The following is a 27,320-nucleotide window of genomic DNA, read 5'->3' on the forward strand; positions in this document are numbered from 1 at the left end:
AAAAACATAAAAAAAAACCACGTGATGTTACAGAACTTTTTCTCAAGTCAACTGTTTCTTCTTCTTCTTCAACTCTTTATTTGAATATATATGAGTATGCCAACCAATTAAGTTAGAATATCAATTAGAAATAATCATTTATGTAGTATGTGACCAGTGATCCGAAGCTCGGACTATTATACTAACAATTTTTCTTTTGTCTGTGTTCACTTGTTAATCTTTTTTTACCTCCTTTTACAGCTGTACACGTAAAATCTTCTTCGAGCCTATATACACTTTCAAAACGTTTCCTAGCCCTCCAGTCAAAAGCTGTACATTTACTATATGTCGTAAGTATGTACTATAAGATATAATATATGTCAGATGTTGTCAGGTTTACCAAAATCTCTTTCACCATTTATGTGCATGGCGTAAATACTTAAAACTGTTAGCCTAAATGTATGAAACAAATATATCATTCCACTGTTAAATGAATCATTAATCAAGTTAATATAATAATAAACACAGTATATTGATATATAAAAGACATGATTTCTCTAGAAGGACAGTGAATGGAAACTCATCAGTTTCTAAAAAAGGATCATGTTTCCTCTTTCTTTTTCTTAAACATGATTGTGAGCATTCAACACTCCCCCTAACATGAAATCTTATGTAACTGCACAACATAAAACAATCAACAGTTTAATTGGTCTAAATATATCCCTTAACACAAGCCAGAGATATATGTAACAGCCCTATGTTCCATTGTAACGCAATAACTAGTTGAAAAGTTCCGCCGGAACAAACAACTTTCAAACTAGTTGTTTAATTCCGAGTGCAGTCGAAAAGTTCCTGAAAAAAGTAGCTAGTTGAAAAGTCCAGGAACAATGTAGCTAGTTGAATAGTTAACTTTAACCCTAACCCTAACCTATTAAACCCTAACCCTAACCTATTAAACCCTAACCCTAACCCTAACCCTAACCCTAACCCTAACCCTAACCTAGTATTAAACCCTAACCCTAACCATAACCCTAACCCTAACTTGGACCTAACCCTAACCCTAACCCTAACCCTAACCCTAACCCTAACCCTAACCCTAACCCTAACCCTAACCCTATCCCTAACCTAGTATTAAACCCTAACCCTAACCCTAACCCTAACCAAAGCCCTAACCCTATCCCTAACCATAACCCTAACCCTATCCCTAACCTAGTATTAAACCCTAACCCTAACCCTAACCCTAACCCTAACCCTATCCCTAACCTAGTATTAAACCCGAACCCTAACCCTAACCCTAACCAAAACCCTAACCCTAACCCTAACCAAAACCCTAACCCTATCCCTAACCTAGTATTAAACCCTAACCCTAACCCTAACCATAACCATAACCATAACCATAACCATAACTTGGACCTAACCCTAACCCTAACTTGGACCTAACCCTAACCCTAACCCTAAACCTTACAAAGAGGAACTTTTTTTTATTAAATTTCTTTCGTGTTTAAAAAGAGCTCTCTTTCTTCATGTAAAAGACCGGATCCTTGTAACTTGACCTAAGTGAGTATATACAAAGATTTTTATTTAGAACGTTGTGATGCGTTGTTGTCGCTTAATTTTCTTAAGATTAAGTTACATTTTAAATGATTCGATCAGAAAACTATCTAGCTAGAGCATTATCCAATGTATATTATACGTTTACGTTCGTTTCTGTCCCCAACAGAAAAAAGCTCAAATTTGTTATTTATTCCCAATCCAGATTTTCAAATGTTTTAAAATGCAGAGCATCTATTTCACATTATTTTCAGTGAAGGTATGTTAAGCAATAATCTTAAAATACCCTTTTCATTACACAAGCACAATAAACTGCAGAAGAACAGTAGAAGCAGAGACATATATATGTCTCTGGTAGAAGGGTTAGGGTTAAAATAAAATGATTGACTAATTATTTGAGTTATATGACTTCTGTAGATCGGTTTATCATTTTTATGTACATAATTTTATATTTTATATGCTATGATTCTTTTTTTTCTACAATTCACTGTCTAACGTAACGGTACCCAAATTGCACCGAGTACCCAAATTGCACCTATTTAGCAAAACTAGCAGCGAAAATCTTACAAGATTTTCTAGAGACTAAACAATTTGTTTTTTTATGATTTGATACTAAGCACATCTTTCAACATAGGTAAAACTATTTAGATATGCACAAAACGTTCACAGTATCTATCAAGAGATGAAGTATTTACCGAAAAAGCAAAATGTACTGAAACGTCGCCATGCGACGTCATCAAAACGTCATCTTTTTAAAATGAACAAATACAATATGTTACAAGTATCCATTTAAAAAATAATGAAGAGTAAGCATGGACTAATGTCCAATTGTTCAAAATATTTAAAGAAATTAAACAAAAGCTCTGTTATTAGACTTTTGACTATGTAAATTAAAGCATGGAAGCAATTTGGGTACTCCTCATTTCAGAATCATTGATGGTTTGGAGGTCAGTTTAGACCAATTTTTCTATGATTCCATATGGAATAAAAATCAAATTGGTGTACCTTTATAATAAAGAAGGATAGGGCTACAAAATAAACACAGAATGGACATTTTTGTTTTTATGATAAAAAAACGTAGATGAAAAAACTGTCAAAATAGGTGCAATTTGGGTACCGTCACGTTATGTATAGCGCACCACCACTGGATTTTACCTTGATGTAATATATTTTATCCGTTTCTTCCCTCTTTTTTAATATTTTAATATTACCCGATAAGGGGTGTTCCTTTAATATAATAGGAAGCTCATACGAAGAAAAGAAGAAGAAGGTAAAACAGTTCCATGGAAAAAAATACACCTTATCGCTATTTATCCGCCATTACTGGATATCACACAGGTTCCCGTAAAACTTTGATGTCACAATACAAAATATCTGACGCCACAATGGAAAAGTGATTGTTGTATGCGTACAAACTACATTTGTGTCCATGAATTAGGAAACATCAAGCCAAAATTTCTTTAGAGGGAAGCCACAAGACTTTAATATAATCATAGATTTTCATATTGATAATTTAAACATAGATTACCCACTTGTTCATCAAAAGCAGCTTACAATTTATGCTGCCATTATTTGCTTAGCCTTATAACTGTATTACTTATTACTTATTACTGGACGCAATTACGACTGGACACAATTACGAACGATTTTTAATGTTTGCCCCCTTACATGATATTTATGCATGATTATTAATAAATGTTTCTATTAATTAAAAACCCACTACATTACTTGTGTTTTGACGAAAAAAAAGTTCATGCACACATGGTTAATGTTGCAGACGACGAAAATTTAAGTTTCGTAAATGTCAAAATAATGACTCCCTCTCTTGGAAATTACACGAATAAAGCTCACAAGCTAGTGCAAATTGCCTTCTTTTGTCATTATATAGATAGAAAAATATCTCTTGAATCTGTTCATATGTGTGATACCCTTTATCTTGCCTAAATAATTAAAAAATGAATGTTTTCTCAGACTCGGGTGACCCTGATCTATTCTTACTGAAAAGTCCTGAGAACTCCGAAAGTAAAGGTTTAATATAAATTAAAATCATAGGTTCACTAACTGAAAAGAGAATTCAGTGCTTCTTAGACAAAAGAACTTGCATAAAAACAAACAATCTGAATTATTTCCTTTTCAACAAAAAATTTTTGTCACTAATTTCGTCTTCAACTACTGCTGAAGAATTTGAGGTAAAGTACCATATTACACTTCTTATTTTTTTTAGGAAATGTGTTTAAGATAAGATTAATGTATGTTTCATAAATTTAGATCGTTGTCATTGATTTTTTTCTACCAGATATATAAATATTGTGCCGTTCGTAATTGTGTCCATATTGGGCTTGCTAGACCCATAAAACCAGGTCATGAAAATCTTACCAAAGTATCCCAACGTAAATAGAAAATTATGTGTGTTATGATTCAAAATGAAAAGCATTCATACATCTTTAATTCTATGGTACAAACAATTCAAGAAAAGTATTCTACATATAGAAAAAAAATAATTAAAGTTCAAAAATTGTTCGTAATTGTGTCCAGTGAGGCTACTACATGTATAGGCTTCAGTGTAAACTTGATCAATTAAATAATTATTGTAAAGATTGGTGTATGAAAATTAATCTAAAAAAAACTAAGGTGATGGTAATTAACAAAGCAGGCAGGCATATAAAACATAATTTTTATTTTTATGACATGTTGATAGATTTTGTTCAACATTGTAAATATTTAGGCATAACATTTAGTGCATCAGGATCTTTTTCCCTTGCTCAGAAGGAATTGTACAATAAGCATGATAAGGCATTGAAAGCATACTACAAGCTACGAAAGGACTTCTTGTCACTGAATCCAAATATTAAAAACAGCCTCCACGTATTTAATCATACAATTAAACCCATTCTTTTGTATAGTTCGGAAATTTGTGGCTTTTTTAATCCCTTCAAAAAAAATTAAATTCTCAGACTTCTACAGTTGATGAAGCCTATCCTAAACTTCTTTCAAAAAGATTACATATGAAATTTTGTATATTATTACTAGGTGTGGGGAAAAGAGCAACTAACCTTGCCACTCGTTCAGAACTTGGGAGATTTCCTTTACATTTTGATATCACCAAATTTATGATCAGATAATGGCACAGGCTTGAAAATTTGGGTTCATCCTTTCCCTTACTAAAAGATGCATATTTAGAGTCAAAGCTATTATTTGAATCAAAAATTCCCTCTTGGTATGGATCATTAAACTATTTGCAAAAAAAAATTAATGGGGTTGACAGTCTAGCCTTTGCAAGCAATTTTAGATTCAAAATTTGAATTAAAAAGTTTTTGTATCTGACTATCAGCACTATGAAATACAGTGGAGAAACCAAATGCACAATTGTGCTGATGGGTTGCATTGTAGCTATAGCACTTTTAAGACTCATTTTGGTCTTGAAAGATATCTTACTATATTACAATCGCCTGAGCAGAGGAGAAATTTCACTCGATTGCGTAATTCTTCTCACAGACTAAGAATTGAACAAGGTCACTATCAGGGTACTCTCCGACAAGACAGATATGTCTCAGGTGCACCTCAAATGAAGTTGATGTTGAAAAAATTTCAATTGATTGGAGTTATCTTTCTTTGTCCAGAATAGTAGTTGAGTCAACTTAAATCATTGTTTTATACAATTTATACAATGTATATTCACTTTTACTACCAACTGATAAATTAAAACAATCTTTACCATTCAGTGATAACAAGCACCTTTTGTTACATTTTAATATTTTATGATGTATTTAAATGAGTAGTTATTGTTGCAAACTCCATTAGAAATTTGAATTGAGATCAGTTTTAGAAAAAGGGAAAGGGGTATGTGAAAAAAAAATGTGGGGGGTGGGGGGGGGGGGGGGGTTAAATTTTTCTCATTTCAGATTTCATAAATAAAAAGAAAATTTCTTCAAACATTTTTTTGAGAGGATTAATATTCAACAGCAAAGTGAATTGCTCAAAGGCAAAAAAAATATTTTAAGTTCATTAGACCACATTCCTTCTGTGTCAGAAACCTATGCTGTGTCAACTATTTAATCACAATCCAAATTTAGAGCTGTATCCAGCTTGAATGTTGTGTCCATACTTGCCCAACCGTTCAGGGTTCAACCTCTGCGGTCGTATAAAGCTGCGCCCTGCGGAGCATCTGGTATTGTCTCTCTTGACAGAGTCAAAAAGCGAGACATAGGTATGCTGTTTCCGGTGTCGGAGGTGGAGAGGGCGGCGTCAACAATGTATTAGTTTGTGATTAGGTCTAGTTTATGGTGAACTACTAGTAGTAAGTCAAAGATATTTGGTATGCAGTTGTATAAGTATTGACACATCTCATTACCATGGAGATTATTTGACCCCGCTCCTTCAGTTATGGTCTATTGACTTTGAAATTTTGCTTATTTTACATGTATGAGTTTGTGTTTAGGTTTGTATAACTTTAAAGAGAACTACTTAATGATAATTAAGTCAATGGTATTTGGTATGTAGTTGTATTAGCATTGGCACATCTCATTTCCATGGAGATTGTTTAGTCATAGTTTATTGACTTTGAATATTTGCTAAACTTACATGTTAAAGTGTTGCCATTTTTTATTTCAACATTTGCATTATCGAAATCACAAAAAAGCGAGACATATCTCTGTGATAACAGTTTATATGAACTAGTTACCGCTCCCTTTTTGCTTGAAGTTAAATGATTGCTCTCTTAAAAGTCAGCTTCAGCCCTCCTCCTGGCATAGGATTCTCTCGTTGTGTTGAAGACTCATTTTTGTTTTGCCATTGGCTTTTTTGTACTCTTTTGTTGGGTTGTTCCCCATTTCCATTCTCAATTTTATTAAGGATTACTTATCTCAAAGATCTCCAAAGACAGTAACATATGAGTCCAAATAATTATGACTTGAAAGTCTATTATATTTTTTTATTTAACGCCTTTGAAGAAGCACCACAAAGAAAGAAATGGACAGCAAATTTAATGTGATTAGTGAATCTTAAAATTCTTGTAAATAACAGTAAAGATCAGTTCACAGAGACAAATTATGTTAAAAACAGTGAACACTTTAAGTGTCAAATTACATGTAACAGAGTCCCATTTTCAAACAAACAGTTAACAACATTGCAAATTTCAACAGAACAGATAACAGACAGTGGGTTGAAAACACTTAACAGTTCAATTTTATCTCAAATAACAGTTAACAACACCTAAAATAAGGCCAAAACAGGTTAACATAAAAAGGTATTGCCCCCCTCATAAAAGCCTTCAGAATCTCAGGTCAATCTCAACGCAATCTCAGACTAGTTGGTTACCAGCTGAATTTTAAAGGCTAATAACATGAATGATATGACAGTTTCTTGCTGCATTGAAGACCCATTGTGCCTTTGGCTGTTGTCTGCTCTATGGTTGGCTTGTTGTCTCGTTGACACATTCCCCATTTCCATTCTCAATTTTATTAAAAAAAACAATTGACAAATGCCTTTTTGTCTTTTTCTTTTTCAGCCATTTCAGTTTATTTCAGAATCAGTCCCTTTGTTTTTTCGCCTTTCTTTTGCATATTTACTGGATTTCACTGAATTTATATCATATTATTTGTTACTATACTTAGATACTAAGTAATACATCAATTCAAAATGTAAACATTGTTCCAGTTGAAAATTGTCTCCAAATATTTCCAATAATCCATTATGGTTTTTGTCCTATTGCCAAACACTACAGTTATCTCTGAAAACAAGACTTGACACAAACTTTTAATTAGATGTACAAATAAAATAATCATGTATATTCATCTCAATTGAAAATACTTAAATAATGATTTTTATTTTTCACAGTTGAAGTCTGCAGAAGAAATATTTCAAAGTCATTTTACTGCTGAGGAAAAAGAAAAAGGTTTCAATTTGTTGCTGTCCTTCCAAACAAGATGTTTGAAAACTTTTTCTTCCACAACATCATCAAGTCCTACAGGAGCATTATCTAAGCTACACAAATCTATCCAATTGGTAAATCCAACACATAACTTAGACCAAATAAGAGCAGTTCAAGAGGATATAGCATATGAAGCTACTATTGTCAGCAATGAAATGTGTACATTGAATACATCAACAATAAACAGCCAATCAACAAATAAGTTTATTGCCGAGTCAATAAACAAGGAAATTTATGAAAAAATTGTCAGAGATGAAGAATCCGCCAATACTCTTAATGATAGTTTTGAAACAATAAACACAGAAGCCTTTAGAACACTGGTTAATCCGAATTACAATAGAACACTGGTTAACCTGGACTACAGTAGAAGCCATGATAACTTTACTAGTGAGAAACCATATACATGTATTGACCAGGTTGACCACAGTGATGACTACAGTAATGTGGGAAGTGAAGTTGTGATCGAAGAAGAATCTCTGCACTCTCAGTCTAATGTTAAAAGTGTAAAAAAGAAAAAAAAAACAAAGAAAAAAGTTGAAAAGGACCCATCAGCGCCAAAGAGAACTCGTCGTCGAAACATTATCCATGTCTGTAAAAAATGTGACTTGACCTTTGTAGGTGGAAAGGCTTATAGGGAACACATGAAATCAAGTCATAGCATTATTAACTTCAAATGTGATAAATGTGGAATGGGATTTTATTTTACCCGTCAATATAATAACCACATGGAATCTCACCAGGAATATAAGTGCACTACGTGTGAACAGTTGTTTCACTCATTCACTCAATATTCCGATCACTGCCAAGTTCAGCATGCCATAAATGTCTCCAAAGTTGATTTGATGAAAATGAATAACACTTGTAAATTATGTGATAGATCTTTTGACACACCCAGTAGGTTATATACCCACCACAAAAAAAATCATACAGGTAAATATATGCATATATACTAGTATAATGTACTCTGGCGAGAAACAAGCCATTTTGAAAGGGGTGGGGGTTACCTAACATCATGAAAAATTTACATAAATTAATAGAAGAAAATAATTTAAAGAAGGGCAGAGGATTCCAAACCGGGAAAAATTACAGGATCTGCCAATGATACTATGTAGTACTGTTTCTCAAGTATTCAACGATATATATAACAGCAACCAACCAAAAAGAAGAAAGCTGGATTAAAAAAAAAGGCAATACAAACTTGTGGCAACAACAGGACAAATACATGAATTACAAACAATGAGCTATTGACTTGATAAACAGATCAAAATGCAAAATATTTTTTTTTACCATGTTGCATGATGTTCTTTATAAATTATGATTTTATAATACTATGGATTCATTAATATTTGTTGGATACCAATTTTCAAGGATTATGTGGGTATAGGGGAACTAAGAATTTAAATGTTTAATGAATAACAAATTTTCTTAAGGAATGTATGCAGACTTTGTCAAAACCATAAAATTAAATATGCAAGAGCATACATAATTTCCTTTATCCACGAAAATTGGTACCCACGAAAATAAATGAATCCTCAGTATGATGAATACATGAACAAGAATGTCAGAGAGGAAATAGAACAAAAAAGAATTTGCAGATGTTTTGTATAATCAACTTCTTTTTCAGTTATCAACCCAGGGGTAATAAAAAGACTTTAGGGAATATTTGTTATAAACATTAAGGATGTGTACCTCATATTGTGTAAACATGATATCTGCATGTGTTTGTTTTACAGAAGGACCAATAATGTGTAAACCATGCCAACAGATCTTCACAACAAGGCTCAGTTTAAGAAAGCATGAAAAAAGTTATGCACACCATAAAAAAAGTGGACAGAAATTTACATTAGAAAGGAATTTGTTATGTTCAGATTGCGGGAAATCATTTTATAGGTAGGTTAGACCAGGTTTGAAAATACATCCATTTCAAGAAAGGTCATAATATGAATTGTGGTTTAACAATGGAAAAATATGGCTTGTGTAAAAGTATTAGTGAAGAGGTTTGATTTCTATACTCCAAACATCAAGTTATTTCTTGATGTCACACAAGGAAACTTGGATAATCCCCCAGCTCAAAAAATTGGGAGACCTCTCTCGAATGCAATTACAGTGTCAATTCCCTTTATATGACAGAATTAAAAAAGAACAAGACTTAGGTATGATGTTTCCTCCAACATTGGCAGTTGGATCAACTGTTGTTTCAGTTTGTCATTACATGTACCTGGGTAGGTCTAGTCCAGTCAATCTAGCATAAATTTGACCCTAACCTTAAAGTAATTGCAACAGAAGATTTTTAAGTTTTAATCTTAAGCATTATACCCCTAATATACACAGAAAAAAGTCCCATACAATCTTACTTGAGGAAGACTAAAACAAATCATGATTTAAGATTCCTATGGAGATTTGCATGGAAAAGGGAGATAACTCTGCAAAAAAGGCAGAAATATCAATAAAAATTGATACAAAATTATAGCTTTACCGCTTCTATTCAACAGAATGTATTGACTCTTGATATTTTAGCCGTCTATAGAGTATAACAAACAGCTCTATATGTCTTTTCATATCTTTTATCAAGCTGCAATCTAGATTTTGTAATGCATTAGTTGACTATTTATTGAATTTTTCAGCATGTCATGGTAAAGAATCTCAAATTTGATAAAAATAATTAAGCATATATTCTTCTTTTTGTGGTTTAACGTTTCTTTAACCCTTTACTCCATAATGATGCCTTTTGACGCCTGTGTAGTACCTCAGTTGAAACGCTTTGACTACAAAGTGCCTGCATCAGACTTAATAAAATTTGTATCGAAAATGAAAAGAATATTCATAAGAATATCGGACTAGATTTATTTGATGGAATATTTGTTTTTAGCAATGCATTAATACTTCAAAGCATTTTCAATATTTTGTTGAAAAATCCTATGCGAATGAAGTAGGCAAAACAAAAATTTCAATGGAGGAAAGGGTTAAACAAGCAAGATACTGAAAAAATATAATATATACAGATATAAATAATACCAAATTTTCACATTATTTTTTCAAAATGGTCACAAAGTCACAAATTTGCAATTTCTTTAAAGAAAAATGCACCAAAAAAGAATAAAAATACCCAGAACACTTCCGTTTTGTACATTTCATGAGCAGAAGAATATATAATATAGTAAAATGTGAACTTATAACCCCATCAAAGGAACATACTTTACATAAATTTAAAGAAAATCAACCAAAAACTGACCAATAAAGACTCATTTTTGCGGAGTTATCTCCCCTTCCATAGGAAATTAAAAATGCTGATTTTGAGTTTTCCTCAAGTTAGATTTTATGGGACTTTTTTCTGTTATATTAAGGGCTTAATGCTATAGATTAGAACTAAAACATTTTCTGTTGCAATTAGTTTGAGGTTAAAACTCAGTTTGACTGGACTAGTCCTTTTAAGAACAACTTAAGGTAAATCAATAAATTTGGTATACAGCTATATAAGCATTGGCTCATCTTATTTCCTTGGGTGTTATTTAGCCCTGTCACCTCTGTCTATTAACTTTGAAACTTTTAAAACATCTAGAAATTTACTATGAGGGTCGGTTTAAAACAAATCTTTACGACAAAAGAGTTGATTTCAGCTTCCCAATTGTGAACATTCCATTTCTATGTAGCAACATTCCAGCAGCGCCTGCATACGAAGTATATATCTCCCAATTGATACGATATAACGGGGCTTGTTTTTCCTATCATGATTTCCTTTATAAAGGATTGCTGCTCACGAGAAAGCTATTGAACCAAGAGTTCCAAATGGTGAAATTAAAATCATCCATTCGTAAATTTTAAGGACGCCATCACGAGTTGGTTGAACGTTATGGAATATCTGTTTCACAGATGACATAGGATATGTTCCTTATGTTGTAACTACAATACCCTTCCCTTTTTATACGACCGCAAAAATTGAAAAATTTTTGGTCGTATATTGGTATCACGTTGGCGTCGTCGTCTGCCCTGTCGTTGTTGTCATCCGAATACTTTTAGTTTTCGCACTCTAACTTTAGTAAAAGTGAATAGAAATTTATGAAATTTTAACATGAGGTTTATGACCACAAAAGGAAGGTTGGGATTGATTTTGGGAGTTTTGGTCCCAACATTTTAGGAATTAGGGGCCAAAAAGGGCCCAAATAAGCATTTTCATGGTTTTCGCACTATAACTTTAGTTTAAGTGAATAGAAATCTATGAAATTTTGACACAAGGTTTATGACCACAAAAGGATGGTTGTGATTGATTTTGGGAGTTGAGGTCTGAACAGTTTAGGAATTAGGGGCCAAAAAGGGGCCCAAATAAGCATTTTTCTTGGTTTTCGCACCATAACTTTAGTATAAGTAAATAGAAATCTATGAAATTTAAACACAAGGTTTATAACCATAAAAAGAAGGTTGGGATTGATTTTTGGAGTTTTGGTCCCAACAGTTTAGGAATAAGGGGTCCAAAGGGTCAAAAATGAAACTTTGTTTGATTTCATCAAAAATTGAATAATTGGGGTTCTTTGATATGCCGAATCTAACTGTGTATGTAGATACTTAATTTTTGGTCCCTGTTTCAAATTGGTCTACATTAAGGTCCAAAGGGTCCAAAATTAAACTAAGTTTGATTTTAACAAAAATTAAATTCTTGGGCTTCTTTGATATGCTGAATCTAAAAATGTACTTAGATTTTTGATTATTGGCCCAGTTTTCAAGTTGGTCCAAATTGGGGTCCAAATTAAACTTTGTTTGATTTCATCAAAAATTGAATAATTGGGGTTCTTTGATATGCCAAATCTAACTGTGTATATAGATTCTTAATTTTTATACGACCGCAAAATTTGAAAAAATTTTCGTCGTATATTGCTATCACGTTGGCGTCGTCGTCGTCGTCATCGTCGTCATCCGAATACTTTTAGTTTTCGCACTCTAACTTTAGTAAAAGTGAATGGAAATCTATGAAATTTTAACACAAGGTTTATGACCACAAAAGGAAGGTTGGTATTGATTTTGGGAGTTTTGGTCCCAACATTTTAGGAATTAGGGGCCAAAAAGGGCCCAAATAAGCATTTTCTTGGTTTTCGCACTATAACTTTAGTTTAAGTAAATAGAAATCTATGAAATTTTGACACAAGGTTTATAACCACAAAAGAACGCTTGGGATTGATTTTGGGAGTTTTGGTTTCAACAGTTTAGGAATAAGGGGCCAAAAAAGGGCCCAAATAAGCATTATTCTTGGTTTTCGCACAATAACTTTAGTTTAAGTAAATAGAAATCAATGAAATTTAAACACAATGTTAATGACTACAAAAGGAAGGTTGGTAATGATTTTGGGAGTTTAGGTCCCAACAGTTTAGGAATTAGGGGCCAAAAAGGGACCCAAATAAGCATTTTTCTTGGTTTTCGCACCATAACGTTAGTATAAGTAAATAGAAATCTATGAAATTTAAACACAAGGTTTATGACCATAAAAGGAAGGTTGGTATTGATTTTGGGAGTTTTGGTCCCAACATTTTAGGAATTAGGGGCCAAAAAGGGCCCAAATAAGCATTTTTTTGGTTTTCGCACTATAACTTTAGTTTAAGTTAATAGAAATCTATGAAAATTTGACACAAGGTTTATGACCACAAAAAAACGGTTGGGATTGATTTTGGGAGTTTTGGTTTCAACAGTTTAGGAATTAGGGGCCAAAAAAGGGCCCAAATAAGCATTATTCTTGGTTTTCGCACAATAACTTTAGTTTAAGTAAATAGAAATCAATGAAATTTTAATACAATGTTAATGACTACAAAAGGAAGGTTGGTAGTGATTTTGGGAGTTTAGGTCCCAACAGTTTAGGAATTAGGGGCCAAAAAGGGACCCAAATAAGCATTTTTCTTGGTTTTCGCACCATAACGTTAGTATAAGTAAATAGAAATCTATGAAATTTAAACACAAGGTTTATGACCATAAAAGGAAGGTTGGTATTGATTTTGGGAGTTTTGGTCCCAACATTTTAGGAATTAGGGGCCAAAAAGGGCCCAAATAAGCATTTTCTTGGTTTTCGCACTATAACTTTAGTTTAAGTGAATAGAAATCTATGAAAATTTGACACAAGGTTTATGACCACAAAAGAACGGTTGGGATTGATTTTGGGAGTTTGGTTTCAACAGTTTAGGAATTAGGGGCCAAAAAAGGGCCCAAATAAGCATTATTCTTGGTTTTCGCACAATAACTTTAGTTTAAGTAAATAGAAATCAATGAAATTTAAATACAATGTTAATGACTACAAAAGGAAGGTTGGTAGTGATTTTGGGAGTTTAGGTCCCAACAGTTTAGGAATTAGGGGCCAAAAAGGGACCCAAATAAGCATTTTTCTTGGTTTTCGCACCATAACGTTAGTATAAGTAAATAGAAATCTATGAAATTTAAACACAAGGTTTATGACCATAAAAGGAAGGTTGGTATTGATTTTGGGAGTTTTGGTCCCAACAGAATAAGGGGCCCAAAGGGTCCAAAATTAAACTTTGTTTGATTTCATCAAAATTGAATAATTGGGGTTCTTTGATATGCCGAATCTAACTGTCATGACTGTGTATGTAGATTCTTAACTTTTGGTCCCGTTTTCAAATTGGTCTACATTAAGGTCCAAAGGGTCCAAAATTAAACTTAGTTTGATTTTGACAAAAAATGAATCAGTTAGGTTCTTTGATATGCTGAATCTAAAAATGTACTTAGATTCTTGATTATTGGCCCAGTTTTCAAGTTGGTCCAAATCGGGGTCCAAAATTAAACTTTGTTTGATTTCATCAAAAATTGAATAAATGGGGTTCTTTGATATACCAAATCTAACTGTGTATGTAGATTCTTCATTTTTGGTCCTGTTTTCAAATTGGTCTACACTTAAGTCCAAAGGGTCCAAAATTAAACTTAGTCTGATTTTAACAAAAATTGAAATCTTGGGGTTCTTTGATATGCTGAATCCAAAAATGTACTTAGATTTTTTATTATGGGCCCAGTTTTCAAGTTGGTCCAAATCAGGATCTAAAATTATAATATTAAGTATTGTGCAATAGCAAGTCTTTTCAATTGCACAGTATTGCGCAATGGCAAGAAATATCTAATTGCACAATATTGTGAAATAGCAAATTTTTTTTTAATTAGAGTTATCTTTCTTTGTCCAGAATAGTAAGCAAGAAATATCTAATTGCAAAATATTGTGCAATAGCAAGATTTTTTTTTAATTGGAGTTATCTTTCTTTGTCCAGAATCAACTTAAGTCTTTGTTATATACAATATACAATGTATATTCACTTTTTACTACCAACTGATAAATTAAAATAATCTTTACCATTCAGTGATAACAAGCAGTTTTTTTACATCTTAATATTTTATGATGTATTTAAATGAGTAGTTATTGTTGCAAACTCCATAAGAAATTTTAATTGAGATTAGTTTTGGAATAAGGGAAAGGGGGATGTGATTAAAAAAATTGGGTTCAATTTTTCTCATTTGAAATTTTATAAATAAAAAAGAATTCTCATTTGAAATTTCATAAATAAAAAAGAATTCTCATTTGAAATTTCATAAATAAAAAAGAAAATTTCTTCAAACATTTTTTTGAGAGGATTAATATTCAACAGCATAGTGAATTGCTCTAAGAGAAAACAAAAATTTTAAGTTCATTAGAACACATACATTCTGTGTCAGAAACCTATGCTGTGTCAACTATTTAATCACAATCCAAATTTAGAGCTGAATCCAGCTTGAATGTTGTGTCCATACTTGCCCCAACCGTTCAGGGTTCAACCTTTGCGGTCGTAAAAAGCTACGCCCTGCGGAGCATCTGGTTGGTCCTGTTTTCTAATTGGTCTACATTAAAGTCCAAAGCGTCCAAAATTAAACTAAGTTTGATTTTAACAAAAATAGAATTCTTGGGCTTCTTTGATATGCTGAATCTAAACATGTACTTATATTTTTGATTATGGGCCCAGTTTTCAAGTTGGTCCAAATCAGGATCCAAATTATTATATTAAGTATTGTGCAATAGCAAGAAATTTTCAATTGCACAGTATTCAGCAATAGCAAGAAATCTTCAATTGCACAGTATTGGGCAATAGCAAGAAATTTTCAATTGCACAGTATTGCGCAATAGCAAGAAATCTTCAATTGCACAGTATTGTGTAATAGCAAGTATTTTCAATTGCACAGTATTGCGCAATAGCAAGAAATGTCTAATTGCACAATATTGTGCAATAGCAAGAAATTTTCAATTAGAGTTATCTTTCTTTGTCCAGAATAGTAGTGGAATCAACTTAAATCATTGTTTTATACAATATACAATGTATATTCACTTTTACTACCAACTGATAAATTAAAACAATCTTTACCATTCAGTGATAACAAGCACTTTTATTACATATTAATATTTTATGATGTATTTAAATGAGTAGTTATTGTTGCAAACTCCATTAGAAATTTGAATTGAGATCAGTTTTGGAATAAGGGAAAGGGGGATGTGAAAAAAAAAATTGGGGGGGGGGGGGGGGTTCAATTTTTCTCATTTCAGATTTCATAAATAAAAAGAAAATTTCTTCAAACTTTTTTTTGACAGGATTAATATTCAACAGCATAGTGAATTGCTCAAAGGCAAAAAAAAAAAATTTAAGTTCATTAGACCACATTCATTCTGTGTCAGAAACCTATGCTGTGTCAACTATTTAATCACAATCCAAATTTAGAGCTGAATCCAGCTTGAATGTTGTGTCCATACTTGCCCCAACTGTTCAGGGTTCAACCTCTGCGGTCGTATAAAGCTGCGCCCTGCGGAGCATCTGGTTATGATTGTGACTGGATTTGTAATAACATAATCAACACGACAGGTGTCACATGTGGAGCAGGATCTGCTAACCCTTCCCGAGCACCTGAGCTCACCACAAATTTTGGTGGGTTCGTGTTGCTTAGTCTTTAGTTTTCAATGTTTTGTCTTCTGTACTATTATTTGTCTGTTAGTCTATTTATTTTTAGCCATGGTGTAGTTTATTTTCAATCTATGAGTTTGACTGTCCCTCTGGTATATTTTTGTCCCTCTTTTGCATAGTTTTCATGTTAGAGATTGTTATTAGGTCAGGGTTGAGTGTCTGCTGACATGTTTAACCCAGCCATATTCTGTATGTGCCTTTCCAAGTCGGGAGCCAGTAATTTAGTGCTTATTGTTTGTTATTGTGTTACATATTTCTTTTTATTTGTTTATTATTTTGTTGAAAAATTAGGCAGTTATTTTTCTCATTTGAATTGTTTAATGTTAGTAATTTCTGGGCCTTCATAGCTGATTAAAGGTATGAACTTTGCTCATTATTGAATATATAAAAAAGAAGATGTGGTATGATTGCTAATGAGACAACTATCCACAAAAGACCAAAATGACACAGACATTAACAACTATAGGTCACCGTACTGCCTTCAACAATGAGCAAAGCCCATACCGCATAGTCAGCTATAATAGGCCCCGATAAGACAATGTAAAACAATTCAAACGAGAAAACTAACGGCTTTATTTATGTGAAAAAATGAACGAAAAACAAATATGTAACACATAAACAAACGACAACCACTGAATTACAGGCTCCTGACTTGGGACAGGCACATACATAATTAATGGGGCGGGTTTAAACATGTTAGCGGGATCCCAACCCTCCCCCTAACCTGGGACAGTGGTATAACAGTACAACATAAGAACGAACTATAAAAATAAGGCTGTACAATGACCTAAAGTTGTTAATTTCTGTGTCATTTGGTCTCTTTTGAAGAGTTTCCTCATTTGCAATCATACCACATCTTTTATCAAATAACCAGTAACTGTAGAATTCATGTTCACCTAATTGACTCAAATTTTCATATTTGATTTATCTCATTCTTAAACATTCATCCAAATCACAAAAAGTCTAAAATAAACAAAAAAGTTACATTGTTACAATTAGCAATGCATGGACTAAATAATATGAAACAGCATTTCATGTGTATTTTTAAGTCTAGACACCAACTTATTAACCATGTAGAAAACCTTCAAAGACTGCCGACGGTCATTTAACTCCATATATATAGAAATAGATAAAAGGCATTTGCTATAGGATTTTTCTAGGTCTGATGATTTTGTGCAGAGTTATGTCCCTTGGACTTCATTAAAAAAAAAAATTTAAAAATTTTGTTTTGTCATCCTTGAAGATATTGACTAAATATTTGCTATATAGCTTACACTATGATAAGTTGTAGATAAATTTAAGACTTTGTTCCATTACAATGAATTTTTAATTAGTAGGTACTATGTATTACCAGGCAATTCTCACAGAATGCTTGGTTTTTACCTTTTTCAACTGTTATGCCTCCACTTAGGGACATTATGTTTTTCAGTATGTGCTTTTGTTTGTCCATTCCTTAGTTCGTTCATCCTTTCCTCCATTTGTCCTGCTACAGGTTAAATTTTTTGGTGTTTGTAGTTTTTGAAGAAGAAGAAGTCCAAACAACTTGAAAATTATTAAGCATGTTCCTAATAATAGAATCTTTCTAATTTTAATGCCAAATTAGAGTTTTTACCATAATTTCATGGTCCACTGAATATAGAATTGATTATGCTAGTGGGGCATCTATGTGCTATGGACACATTCTTGTTCAATATTGATTTATTTTTTTGGTCTATTATTCTGTAGAATTAGCCTATTATTTTCTACTCTGTAAAGCCCACCTAAACCCTTCTATATATTCCATAATATGTTGTAAAAGTTTTGTTTATATTTTATTTATATCTTTATACATTTAATTACATATGTTGCTATGTTTATTTTTTTCAGTAAGAGTAATTTAGCTACACACATGAAATATCACAAAACAGAAAAAAAATATGCATGTGAGCACTGCAATTTTAAGTGTTGTTTCAGTGCTAGATTAAAGAGGCATATAAAACAACACTTTGATTCAGAACGAACATTTGTCTGTGAAACTTGCGGAGCAGCTTTCCATACCAAACAAATTCTCCAATCACATATTGGATATAAACATAGCGATGCAAGGAATTTTTGCTGCCATATATGTTCATCAACGTTTAAGGGCAGAAATGCACTTCAACGTCACATCAAGGAACATTCAATTGAAAATCACAAGAAATGTTTTTGTGGTAGAACTTTTTCACGTATTGGAGCACTTCGCCAGCATATGGAAAAAGTTCACAGTGAGAATGCAACTGAAGCAGTTCGTCGTAGGTCAATGATGAGGATTAAGAATTCAGAAAATAAAACAGATCTTTCAACTAAAAAATCAAGAAAGAAAAAGAAGAAGCAAACTAAATCTACTAACAGTAAAAGGGTGGTAAATACTGATATATCAGCTGCCATTAAAAAAATTACAGATTCCAAATTTAAACCTATAAAGTCATCTACTGAGAAACCTGTACAACATGTCCAAGGTATTTGTATTGCAAACTTCAAATATGCACCACTCAATATTATAAATCAGGCATCCAACACATTAAGAGATGAGAATGTTAACAAGAATTCTAGTGAGAAAACAAATGCTGAGACATTTGATCAGTCAGAACATGATAAGAAAGATCAGCTGATTCCTGTTCAAACAGAAGAAAATGGCAAACTACCTCTGTCCAGTACTGATTTTAGTTTTCCTAAACAAAACTGCCTTTTACAATCAAATATCAGTGACACTGTCAAAACAGACCCATTATCTGTTCTTAAAGAGAAAACAGTTGAAAACCCAAAGCAAAATACAGGATCTTTTATTCAATCAGAACATAACCATAGTCTGTTTTATAATCAGTTAGATCATAACTACAGCAAGATGTCTAATGATCAGTCAGAACAAATGGAGAAACTTCCAGTGTCCAAAGAGTTTTGTATTATACCCAAACAGAAATATTTATTGCAAGCAAATGACAATTGTAATGATCAAAATAATGCAGGGCGTGATCTTCAAAACAAAATAATCGAAAAACCCAAACTCATTCTTCCAAAAGGACCAACTAATTATTCTCAGTATGGACCGCCCACAAATCAGCAGAAAATTATTTCCAGCAACATATTGCAAGGACAGAGCACCATGAGTTATAGATTCAATAGTCCGTTGGTTTTGCCTCAAAATACCAGTGCTAAAACACCTCTTCTTATTTTATGGAGACCTCCACCACCAAATTGATATGTATTTTTATAGTATTGTGTTGAACTAAGTATGAAATACTTGTTTTTGTATTCTTATTTCAAAAGTTTCATTATGTAACATATATAACATTATTGTACGTAGTAATAAACCATTTTTTAAGACGTTTCAGCCACTGGGTTTTTGTCGTATATTGGTATCACGTTGGCGTCGTCGTCCGAAGACATTTGGTTTTCTCACTATAACTATAGTATATTAAAGTAAAAAAGGAAGGTTGGTGCCAACAGTTTAGGATTTAGGGGCCAAAAAAGGGCCCAAATAAGCATTATTCTTGGTTTTTGCACAATAACTTTAGTATAAGTAAATAGAAATCAATGAAATTTAAACACAAGGTTTATGACCACAAAAGGAAGGTTGGGATTGATTTTGGGAGTTGAGGTCCCAACAGTTTAGGTAGCAATAAACAGTTAGGAAAAAATACTAAAATTTGCCCTTATGAATTTTACCATCCCCTTTTTATTGCTTTCTTGCAATATCAAGCTTACTGTTTGTGTCATATATGGACATATGTATGTAATCAGAATCTTCCATAGATTTTATATCCAGTATATAAAATGGTAAAATATAATTTCTTTTTGGTGTATCCATGGCAACAATCTGCATTTATTTGTTATAAAATATTGCAAAAAGGGGGGGAAAGATGTCACATATTTCCCCAAAATTTGGCTAAAAGTAGAATTTCAATCATTTGAAGTAATACCTTTTCTGAAACTGTGTACATATATCATTCAGCAAATCCAATGAAAATCATATGTCTTTCATCTCATTTTTTTGTAAAATTGCGTCAAAAACTTCGCGTAGAAAAAGAGTGTTTGTAAACAGTACATTAATTTCTGGACCGATGGCCGGTCTAGCTATGACAATACGGATGGTCAAACAGAAAACAGCCCATAAAACTTGTAAAAAATAATCTTGATGAACTTATAAACCATCTTTGAAGACTAAATTAGCACTCATCTGTCTAAAAATGATTTTTATTACACAATAACTTTCCTATTTTAAAAATCCACAGGGGCCAAAATGTGAAACTAAACTCCTAACTGTGTATTGCTACCTTAATAGTAAAAAAAATTTTCAAATTCTCCCTTTTAACTTATTTTCTGAGTTCTGCTAGCTAATACGAGTAAAATGGCCTTTTACTTTTGAAAATTGGTTGGGTAATGAATATTTTATGAAGGTTAGCAGTTGACACTGAAACGCGACAAAAACTGATTTTAAAGAAAGGTGCCAAGTCAAAGTGTAAAATCTTGTCTCTACCTCAATTTTTAGCCAAATCTTAAAAACTGTACCTCTTTTGTCAGTTTTTTAATGTTGAATATCTTAATAAGATCTCTGATGATGCAACATTGTATAACATTTAGCAATTTCAAGCATAAAAATGTTAATCTTTATGCTTATTGCATACCAAAGACTTGATTAAAAAACTTGGTGATAGGGAATCAATTTCTTACATCTGATTTAACTATACATTTAATATATGCCAAAATGTAACATGAAATCTTGATAAAAACAATAATTTGATATATTCGCAAGAAAAAAAAACAACGCGTTCAATACTTAGGCTACTACATGCAGCCCAATCCATCAGAAGCAAGAGTTAAGCCGATAGAGTACAAATATAAGCCTTGTGTCAAAATGTCTAATTTTGGTTGCTAAGGACTGTAAACAATAAAATTGACATATATTGTCATTCTTAAACACTTAATTTACTCAGAAGTTGATTTAGAATCTAAATATCAATAGATTTGTGGCATGAAAAGTCTTAAATTATACAATTCTGAGCTTGGTTAGTATGCCATAAGGTAGCAATAAACAGTTAGGAAAAAATACTAAAATTTGCCCTTATGAATTTTACCATCCCCTTTTTATTGCTTTCTTGCAATATCAAGCTTACTGTTTGTGTCATATATGGACATACGTATGTAATCAGAATCTTCCATAGATTTTATATCCAGTATATAAAATGGTAAAATATAATTTCTTTTTGGTGTATCCATGGCAACAATCTGCATTTATTTGTTATAAAATATTGCAAAAAGGGGGGGAAAGATGTCACATATTTCCCCAAAATTTGGCTAAAAGTAGAATTTCAATCATTTGAAGTAATACCTTTTCTGAAACTGTGTACATATATCATTCAGCAAATCCAATGAAAATCATATGTCTTTCATCTCATTTTTTTGTAAAATTGCGTCAAAAACTTCGCGTAGAAAAAGAGTGTTTGTAAACAGTACATTAATTTCTGGACCGATGGCCGGTCTAGCTATGACAATACAGATGGTCAAACAGAAAACAGCCCATAAAACATGTAAAAAATAATCTTGATGAACTTATAAACCATTTTTGAAGACTAAATTAGCACTCATCTGTCTAAAAATGATTTTTATTACACAATAACTTTCCTATTTTAAAAATCCACAGGGGCCAAAATGCGAAACTAAACTCCTAACTGTGTATTGCTACCTTAGGAATAAGGGACCAAAAAGGGGCCCAAATAAGCATTTTTCTTGGTTTTCGCACCATAACTTTAGTATATGTAAATAGAAATCTATGAAATTTAAACACAAGGTTTATGACCATAAAAGGAAGGTTGGGATTGATTTGGGAGTGTTGGTCCCAACAGTTTAAGAATAAGGGGCCCAAAGGGTCCAAAATTTAACTTTGTTTGATTTCATCAAAAATTGAATAATTGGAGTTCTTTGATATGCCGAATCTAACTGTGTATGTAGATTCTTAATTTTGGTCCGGTTTTCAAATTGGTCTACATTAAGGTCCAAAGGGGACAAAATTAAACTTAGTTGATTAAACATGTACTTAGATTTTTGATTATGGACCCAGTTTTCAAGTTGGTCCAAATCAGGATCCAAACTTATTATATTAAGTATTGTGCAATAGCAAGAAATTTTCAATGACACAGTATTGAGCAATAGCAAGAAATATCTAATTGCACAATATTGCGCAATAGCAAGAAATTTTCAATTGGAGTTATCTTTCTTTGTCCAGAATAGTAGTTGAATCAACTTAAATCATTGTTTTACACAATATACAATGTATATTCACTTTTACTACCAACTGATAAATTAAAACAATCTTTACCATTCAGTGATAAAAAGCACTTTTTTTACATTTTAACATTTTATGATGTATTTAAATGAGTAGTCATTGTTGGAAACTCCATTAGAAATTTGAATTGAGTTCAGTTTTGGAATAAGGGAAAGGGTATGTGAAAAAAAAATGGGGGGGGGGGGGGGGCAATTTTTCTCATTTCAGATTTCATAAATAAAAAGAAAATTTCTTCAAACATTTTTTTGAGAGGATTAATATTCAACAGCATAGTGAATTGCTCAAAGGCAAAAAAAAATTTTTTAAGTTCATTAGACCACATTCATTCTGTGTCAGAAACCTATGCTGTGTCAACTATTTAATCACAATCCAAATTTAGAGCTGAATCCAGCTTGAATGTTGTGTCCATACTTGCCCCAATCGTTCAGGGTTCAACCTCTGCGTTCGTATAAAGCTGCGCCCTGCGGAGCATCTGGTTTTAGGTTCCTTATATTCCTTCTTAACTACATTAAAGACATTTTACTTTCAAAATCATTTAGATGTTATAGATTAAGTTCTGTGGTAATGTTATGATGTCATAAACATTAGCCATCACCATAACTTTACCTTATATCTTTTTATGAATGAAAGACAAATATATGAAATTAGATAAATCGAAGTAATTCTTTTTTAATGTTGATTCCAAATGACCTAATTGTATTTGTTTTTTTTTTAAAATGGCTTAAAAATTGTTTATCAGTACAGCATTTATGATGCAATAATTGTTATACGTTTTTTCTTTTCTTTTGTTTTATTTGACTAGTTGTATAATTATGTGTTTGAACATGATGCTACATATAATATACACTGATTATATAAATGTTTAAAGTTTTCATTATGGCATTGTTATTATATTAGAATTAAAACAGTCAAATAAGCACTGAACAAACCCTTTGATATTTACAAGAATTATTGATTTGTTTGTTTCTCATTCAAGATAGGAGGAGTCATATATTTATGACCTTTTATGCAAATGTTTTATCAGCCAATCATTTGAGAGAGATCCTGGCTGTCACTATTTTGATTTTTCCCTACAAAAAAGAACTTCAAATGATTGGATACAAGTTTCACCTTTAAAACTATTAGATTTTTTTATCAACTTATGATTTGTTATTTAAAGTGTCACTGTGAATAAAATAATTAAACTCTGGTATTTTCAATTCTGTCCTTGGCCAAATATTTTCTCATCATTTGGCGTCCATCATATTGTTCTTTGTCATCTTTATAAAAACGAAATGTGGAATGATTGCCAATGAGACAACTATCCACAAAAGACCAAAATGACACAGACATTAACAACTATAGGTCACCGTACGGCCTTCAACAATGAGAAAAGCCCATACCGCATAGTCAGCTATAAAAGGCCCTGATAAGACAATGTAAAACAATTCAAACGAGAAAACTAACGGCCTTATTTATGTAAAAATTTGTCTGTTAACTTTTACAAAAGTCTTCTCCGTTGAAACTACTAGCCTATCCATTTTCTAGAATTCTTAATAAACTCTTTAATCTAAATAATTCTCTGTTTAGGCCAAATGTAACCAAACTTGGCTACAATCATCATTGGGGTATCTGGTTTAAAGAAATGTATCTAATGACCTCACCTGCTATCCAACATGGCAGACATATATAGATAGCTAAAACTTGCACATAGGGGTCAAGTGCAAGTTTTGTCTATTATCTTGAATCTTGACAGGGCAGACAGGGTTTGAAATTAGCAGGGGCCCACTCGCCAATGGCCCCTAAAATTTGGTGTGGGCTAAATTTTTGCCTTTATTGTATAAGACTATTTATGTTGGCTACAAGATTTAAGCTACAATTGCAGAAGTCTTAATTTCAATCCCTGGCAGATATGTTTAAATGTTGAGATCTACCTACTGTTTATTTACTTCAAAGCTGTCTGACAACTTCTTATTGTAATTATTGCCCTTAAATGACGAAATTTTCCATTTCTTTTCATTTTTGCCTATTATCTTGAAAAACTTAAAAAAAAATATTTAGCAAAAATGATCAGCAAGCCAAAATCTACAAATATTAAAGTCAACATGGCCTAAATCGTCAGATGACACTTAATTAGAGTTTTTTAGCTCACCTGGCCCAAAGGGCCAAGTGAGCTTTTCTCATCACTTGGCGTCCGGCGTCCGTCGTCGTCCGTCTTCGTCGTCGTCCGTCGTCGTCGTCCTGCGTTAACTTTTACAAAAATCTTCTCCTCTGAAACTACTGGGCCAAATTTAACCAAACTTGGCCACAATCATCATTGGGGTATCTAGTTTAAAAAATGTGTCCGGTGACCAGGCCAACCAACCAAGATGGCCGCCATGGCTAAAAATAGAACATAGGGGTAAAATGCAGTTTTTGGCTTATAACTCAAAAACCAAAGCATTTAGAGCAAATCTGACATGGGGTAATATTGTTCAACAGGTCAAGATCTATCTGCCCTGAAATTTTCAGTTGAATCGGACATTTCGTTGTTGGGTTGCTGCCCCTGAAATGGTAATTTTAAGGAAATTTTGCTGTTTTTGGTTATTATCTTGAATATTATTATAGATAGAGATAAACTGTAAACAGCAATATTGTTCAGCAAAGTAAGATCTACAAATAAGTCAACATGATCAAAATGGTCAGTTGACCACTTTAGGAGTTATTGCCCTTTATAGTCAATTTTTAACCATTTTTCGTAAATCTTAGTAATCTTTTAGAAAAATCTTCTCCTCTGAAACTACTGGGTCAAATTTAACCAAACTTGGCCATAATCATCATTGGGGTATCTAGTTTAAAAAATGTGTCCGGTGCCCCGCCCAACCAACCAAGATGGCCGCCATGGCTAAAAATAGAACATAGGGGTAAAATGCAGTTTTTGGCTTATAACTCAAAAACCAAAGCATTTAGAGCAAATCTGACACACAGTAAAATTGTTCATCAGGTCAAGATCTATCTGCCCTGAAATTTTCAGATGAATCACTCATTCCGTTGTTGGGTTGCTGCCCCTGAAATGGTAATTTTAAGGAAATTTTGCTGTTTTTGGTTATTATCTTGAATATTATTATAGATAGAGATAAACTGTAAACAGCAATAATGTTCAGCAAAGTAAGATCTACAAATAAGTCAACATGATCAAAATGGTCAGATGACCACTTTAGGAGTTATTGCCCTTTATAGTCAATTTTTAACCATTTTTCGTAAATCTTATTAATCTTTTAGAAAAATCTTCTTCTCTGAAACTACTGGGCCAAATTTAACCAAACTTGGCCATAATCATCATTGGGGTATCTAGTTTAAAAAATGTGTCCGGTGACCCGGCAAACGAACCAAGATGGCCGCCATGGCTAAAAATAGAACATAGGGGTAAAATGCAGTTTTTGGCTTACAACTCAAAAACCAAAGCATTTAGAGCAAATCTGACATGGGGGTTAAAATTGTTCATTAGGTCAAGATCTATCTGCCCTGAAATTTTCAGATGAATCAGACATTCCGTTGTTGGGTTGCTGCCCCTGAAATGGTAATTTTAAGGAAATTTTGCTGTTTTTGGTTATTATCTTGAATATTATTATAGATAGAGATAAACTGTAAACAGCAATAATGTTCAGCAAAGTAAGATCTACAAATAAGTCAACATTACCAAAATGGTCAGATGACCACTTTAGGAGTTATTGCCCTTTATAGTCAATTTTTAACCATTTTTCGTAAATCTTATTAATCTTTTAGAAAAATCTTCTCCTCTGAAACTACTGGGCCAAATTTAACCAAACTTGGCCATAATCATCATTGGGGTATATAGTTTAAAAAATGTGTCCGGTGACTCGGCCAACGAACCAAGATGGCCGCCATGGCTAAAAATAGAACATAGGGGTAAAATGCAGTTTTTGGCTTATAACTCAAAAACCAAAGAATTTAGAGCAATCTGCCATGTGGTAAAATTGTTTATTAGGTCAAGATCTATCTGCCCTGAAATTTTCAGATGAATCGGACCACCCGTTATGGGGTTGCTGCCCCTGAATTGGTAATTTTAAGGAAATTTTGCAGTTTTTAGCTCACCTGGCCCGAAGGGCCAAGTGAGCTTTTCCCATCACTTGGCGTCCGTCGTCCGTCGTCCGTCGTCCGTCGTCCGTCGTCGTCGTCGTCGTCCGTCGTCGTTAACTTTTACAAAAATCTTCTCCTCTGAAACTACTGGGCCAAATTAATCCAAACTTGGCCACAATCATCATTGGGGTATGTAGTTTAAAAAATGTGTGGCGTGACCCGGCCAACCAACCAATATGGCCGCCATGGCTAAAAATAGAACATAGGGGTAAAATGCAGTTTTTAGCTTATAACTCAAAAACCAAAGCATTTAGAGCAAATCTGACATGGGGTAAAATTGTTTATCAGGTCAAGATCTTTCTGCCCTCAAATTTTCAGATGAATCCGACAACCCGTTGTTGGGTTGCTGCCCCTGAATTGGTAATTTTAGGGAATTTTTGCTGTTTTTGGTTATTATCTTGAATATTATTATAGATAGAGATAAACTGCAAACAGCAATAATGTTCAGCAAAGTTAGCTTTACAAATAAGTCAACAGG

The 27,320-nt window shown here is 32.8% G+C and overlaps 1 protein-coding gene across 3 annotated transcripts; it reads left to right on the top strand.

Annotated features, from left to right (window-relative positions):
* Positions 1 to 247: 247 nt before the first annotated feature.
* Positions 248 to 22,906, top strand: LOC143073053 (uncharacterized). Of its 3 annotated transcripts, XR_012977381.1 has the most exons (5): positions 1,686 to 1,789; positions 7,366 to 8,389; positions 9,193 to 9,349; positions 18,289 to 20,053; positions 22,129 to 22,906. XR_012977381.1 is itself a non-coding variant. In XM_076248292.1 (4 exons), exons 2-4 carry the CDS (start codon positions 7,615 to 7,617, stop codon positions 19,637 to 19,639), a joined length of 2,283 nt encoding a protein of 760 aa, XP_076104407.1. In that variant the 5' UTR covers positions 248 to 329; positions 7,366 to 7,614; the 3' UTR covers positions 19,640 to 20,696. The 3 variants fall into 3 exon arrangements, 2 of the variants coding, with proteins under 2 accessions (XP_076104407.1, XP_076104405.1); XM_076248292.1 differs by lacking the exons at positions 1,686 to 1,789; positions 22,129 to 22,906 and adding an exon at positions 248 to 329 and having other exon boundaries at positions 18,289 to 20,696; XM_076248290.1 differs by lacking the exon at positions 22,129 to 22,906 and having other exon boundaries at positions 18,289 to 20,696.
* Positions 22,907 to 27,320: the final 4,414 nt, after the last annotated feature.

Source organism: Mytilus galloprovincialis, chromosome 4 (genome assembly GCF_965363235.1).
Source record: "Mytilus galloprovincialis chromosome 4, xbMytGall1.hap1.1, whole genome shotgun sequence".
In the NCBI taxonomy this organism is placed as follows: domain Eukaryota; kingdom Metazoa; phylum Mollusca; class Bivalvia; order Mytilida; family Mytilidae; genus Mytilus; species Mytilus galloprovincialis.

What these genes read in the sequence shown, in the direction of transcription:
- LOC143073053 (XM_076248290.1), top strand. Translation starts at nt 1,754, where the DNA reads ATGCAGAGCATCTATTTCACATTATTTTCAGTGAAG. An exon ending in CCACAAAAAAAATCATACAG is followed by an intron (nt 8,390 to 9,192) that starts GTAAATATATGC and finishes TTTGTTTTACAG; the next exon opens with AAGGACCAATAATGTGTAAA. An exon ending in TGCGGGAAATCATTTTATAG is followed by an intron (nt 9,350 to 18,288) that starts GTAGGTTAGACC and finishes TATTTTTTTCAG; the next exon opens with TAAGAGTAATTTAGCTACAC.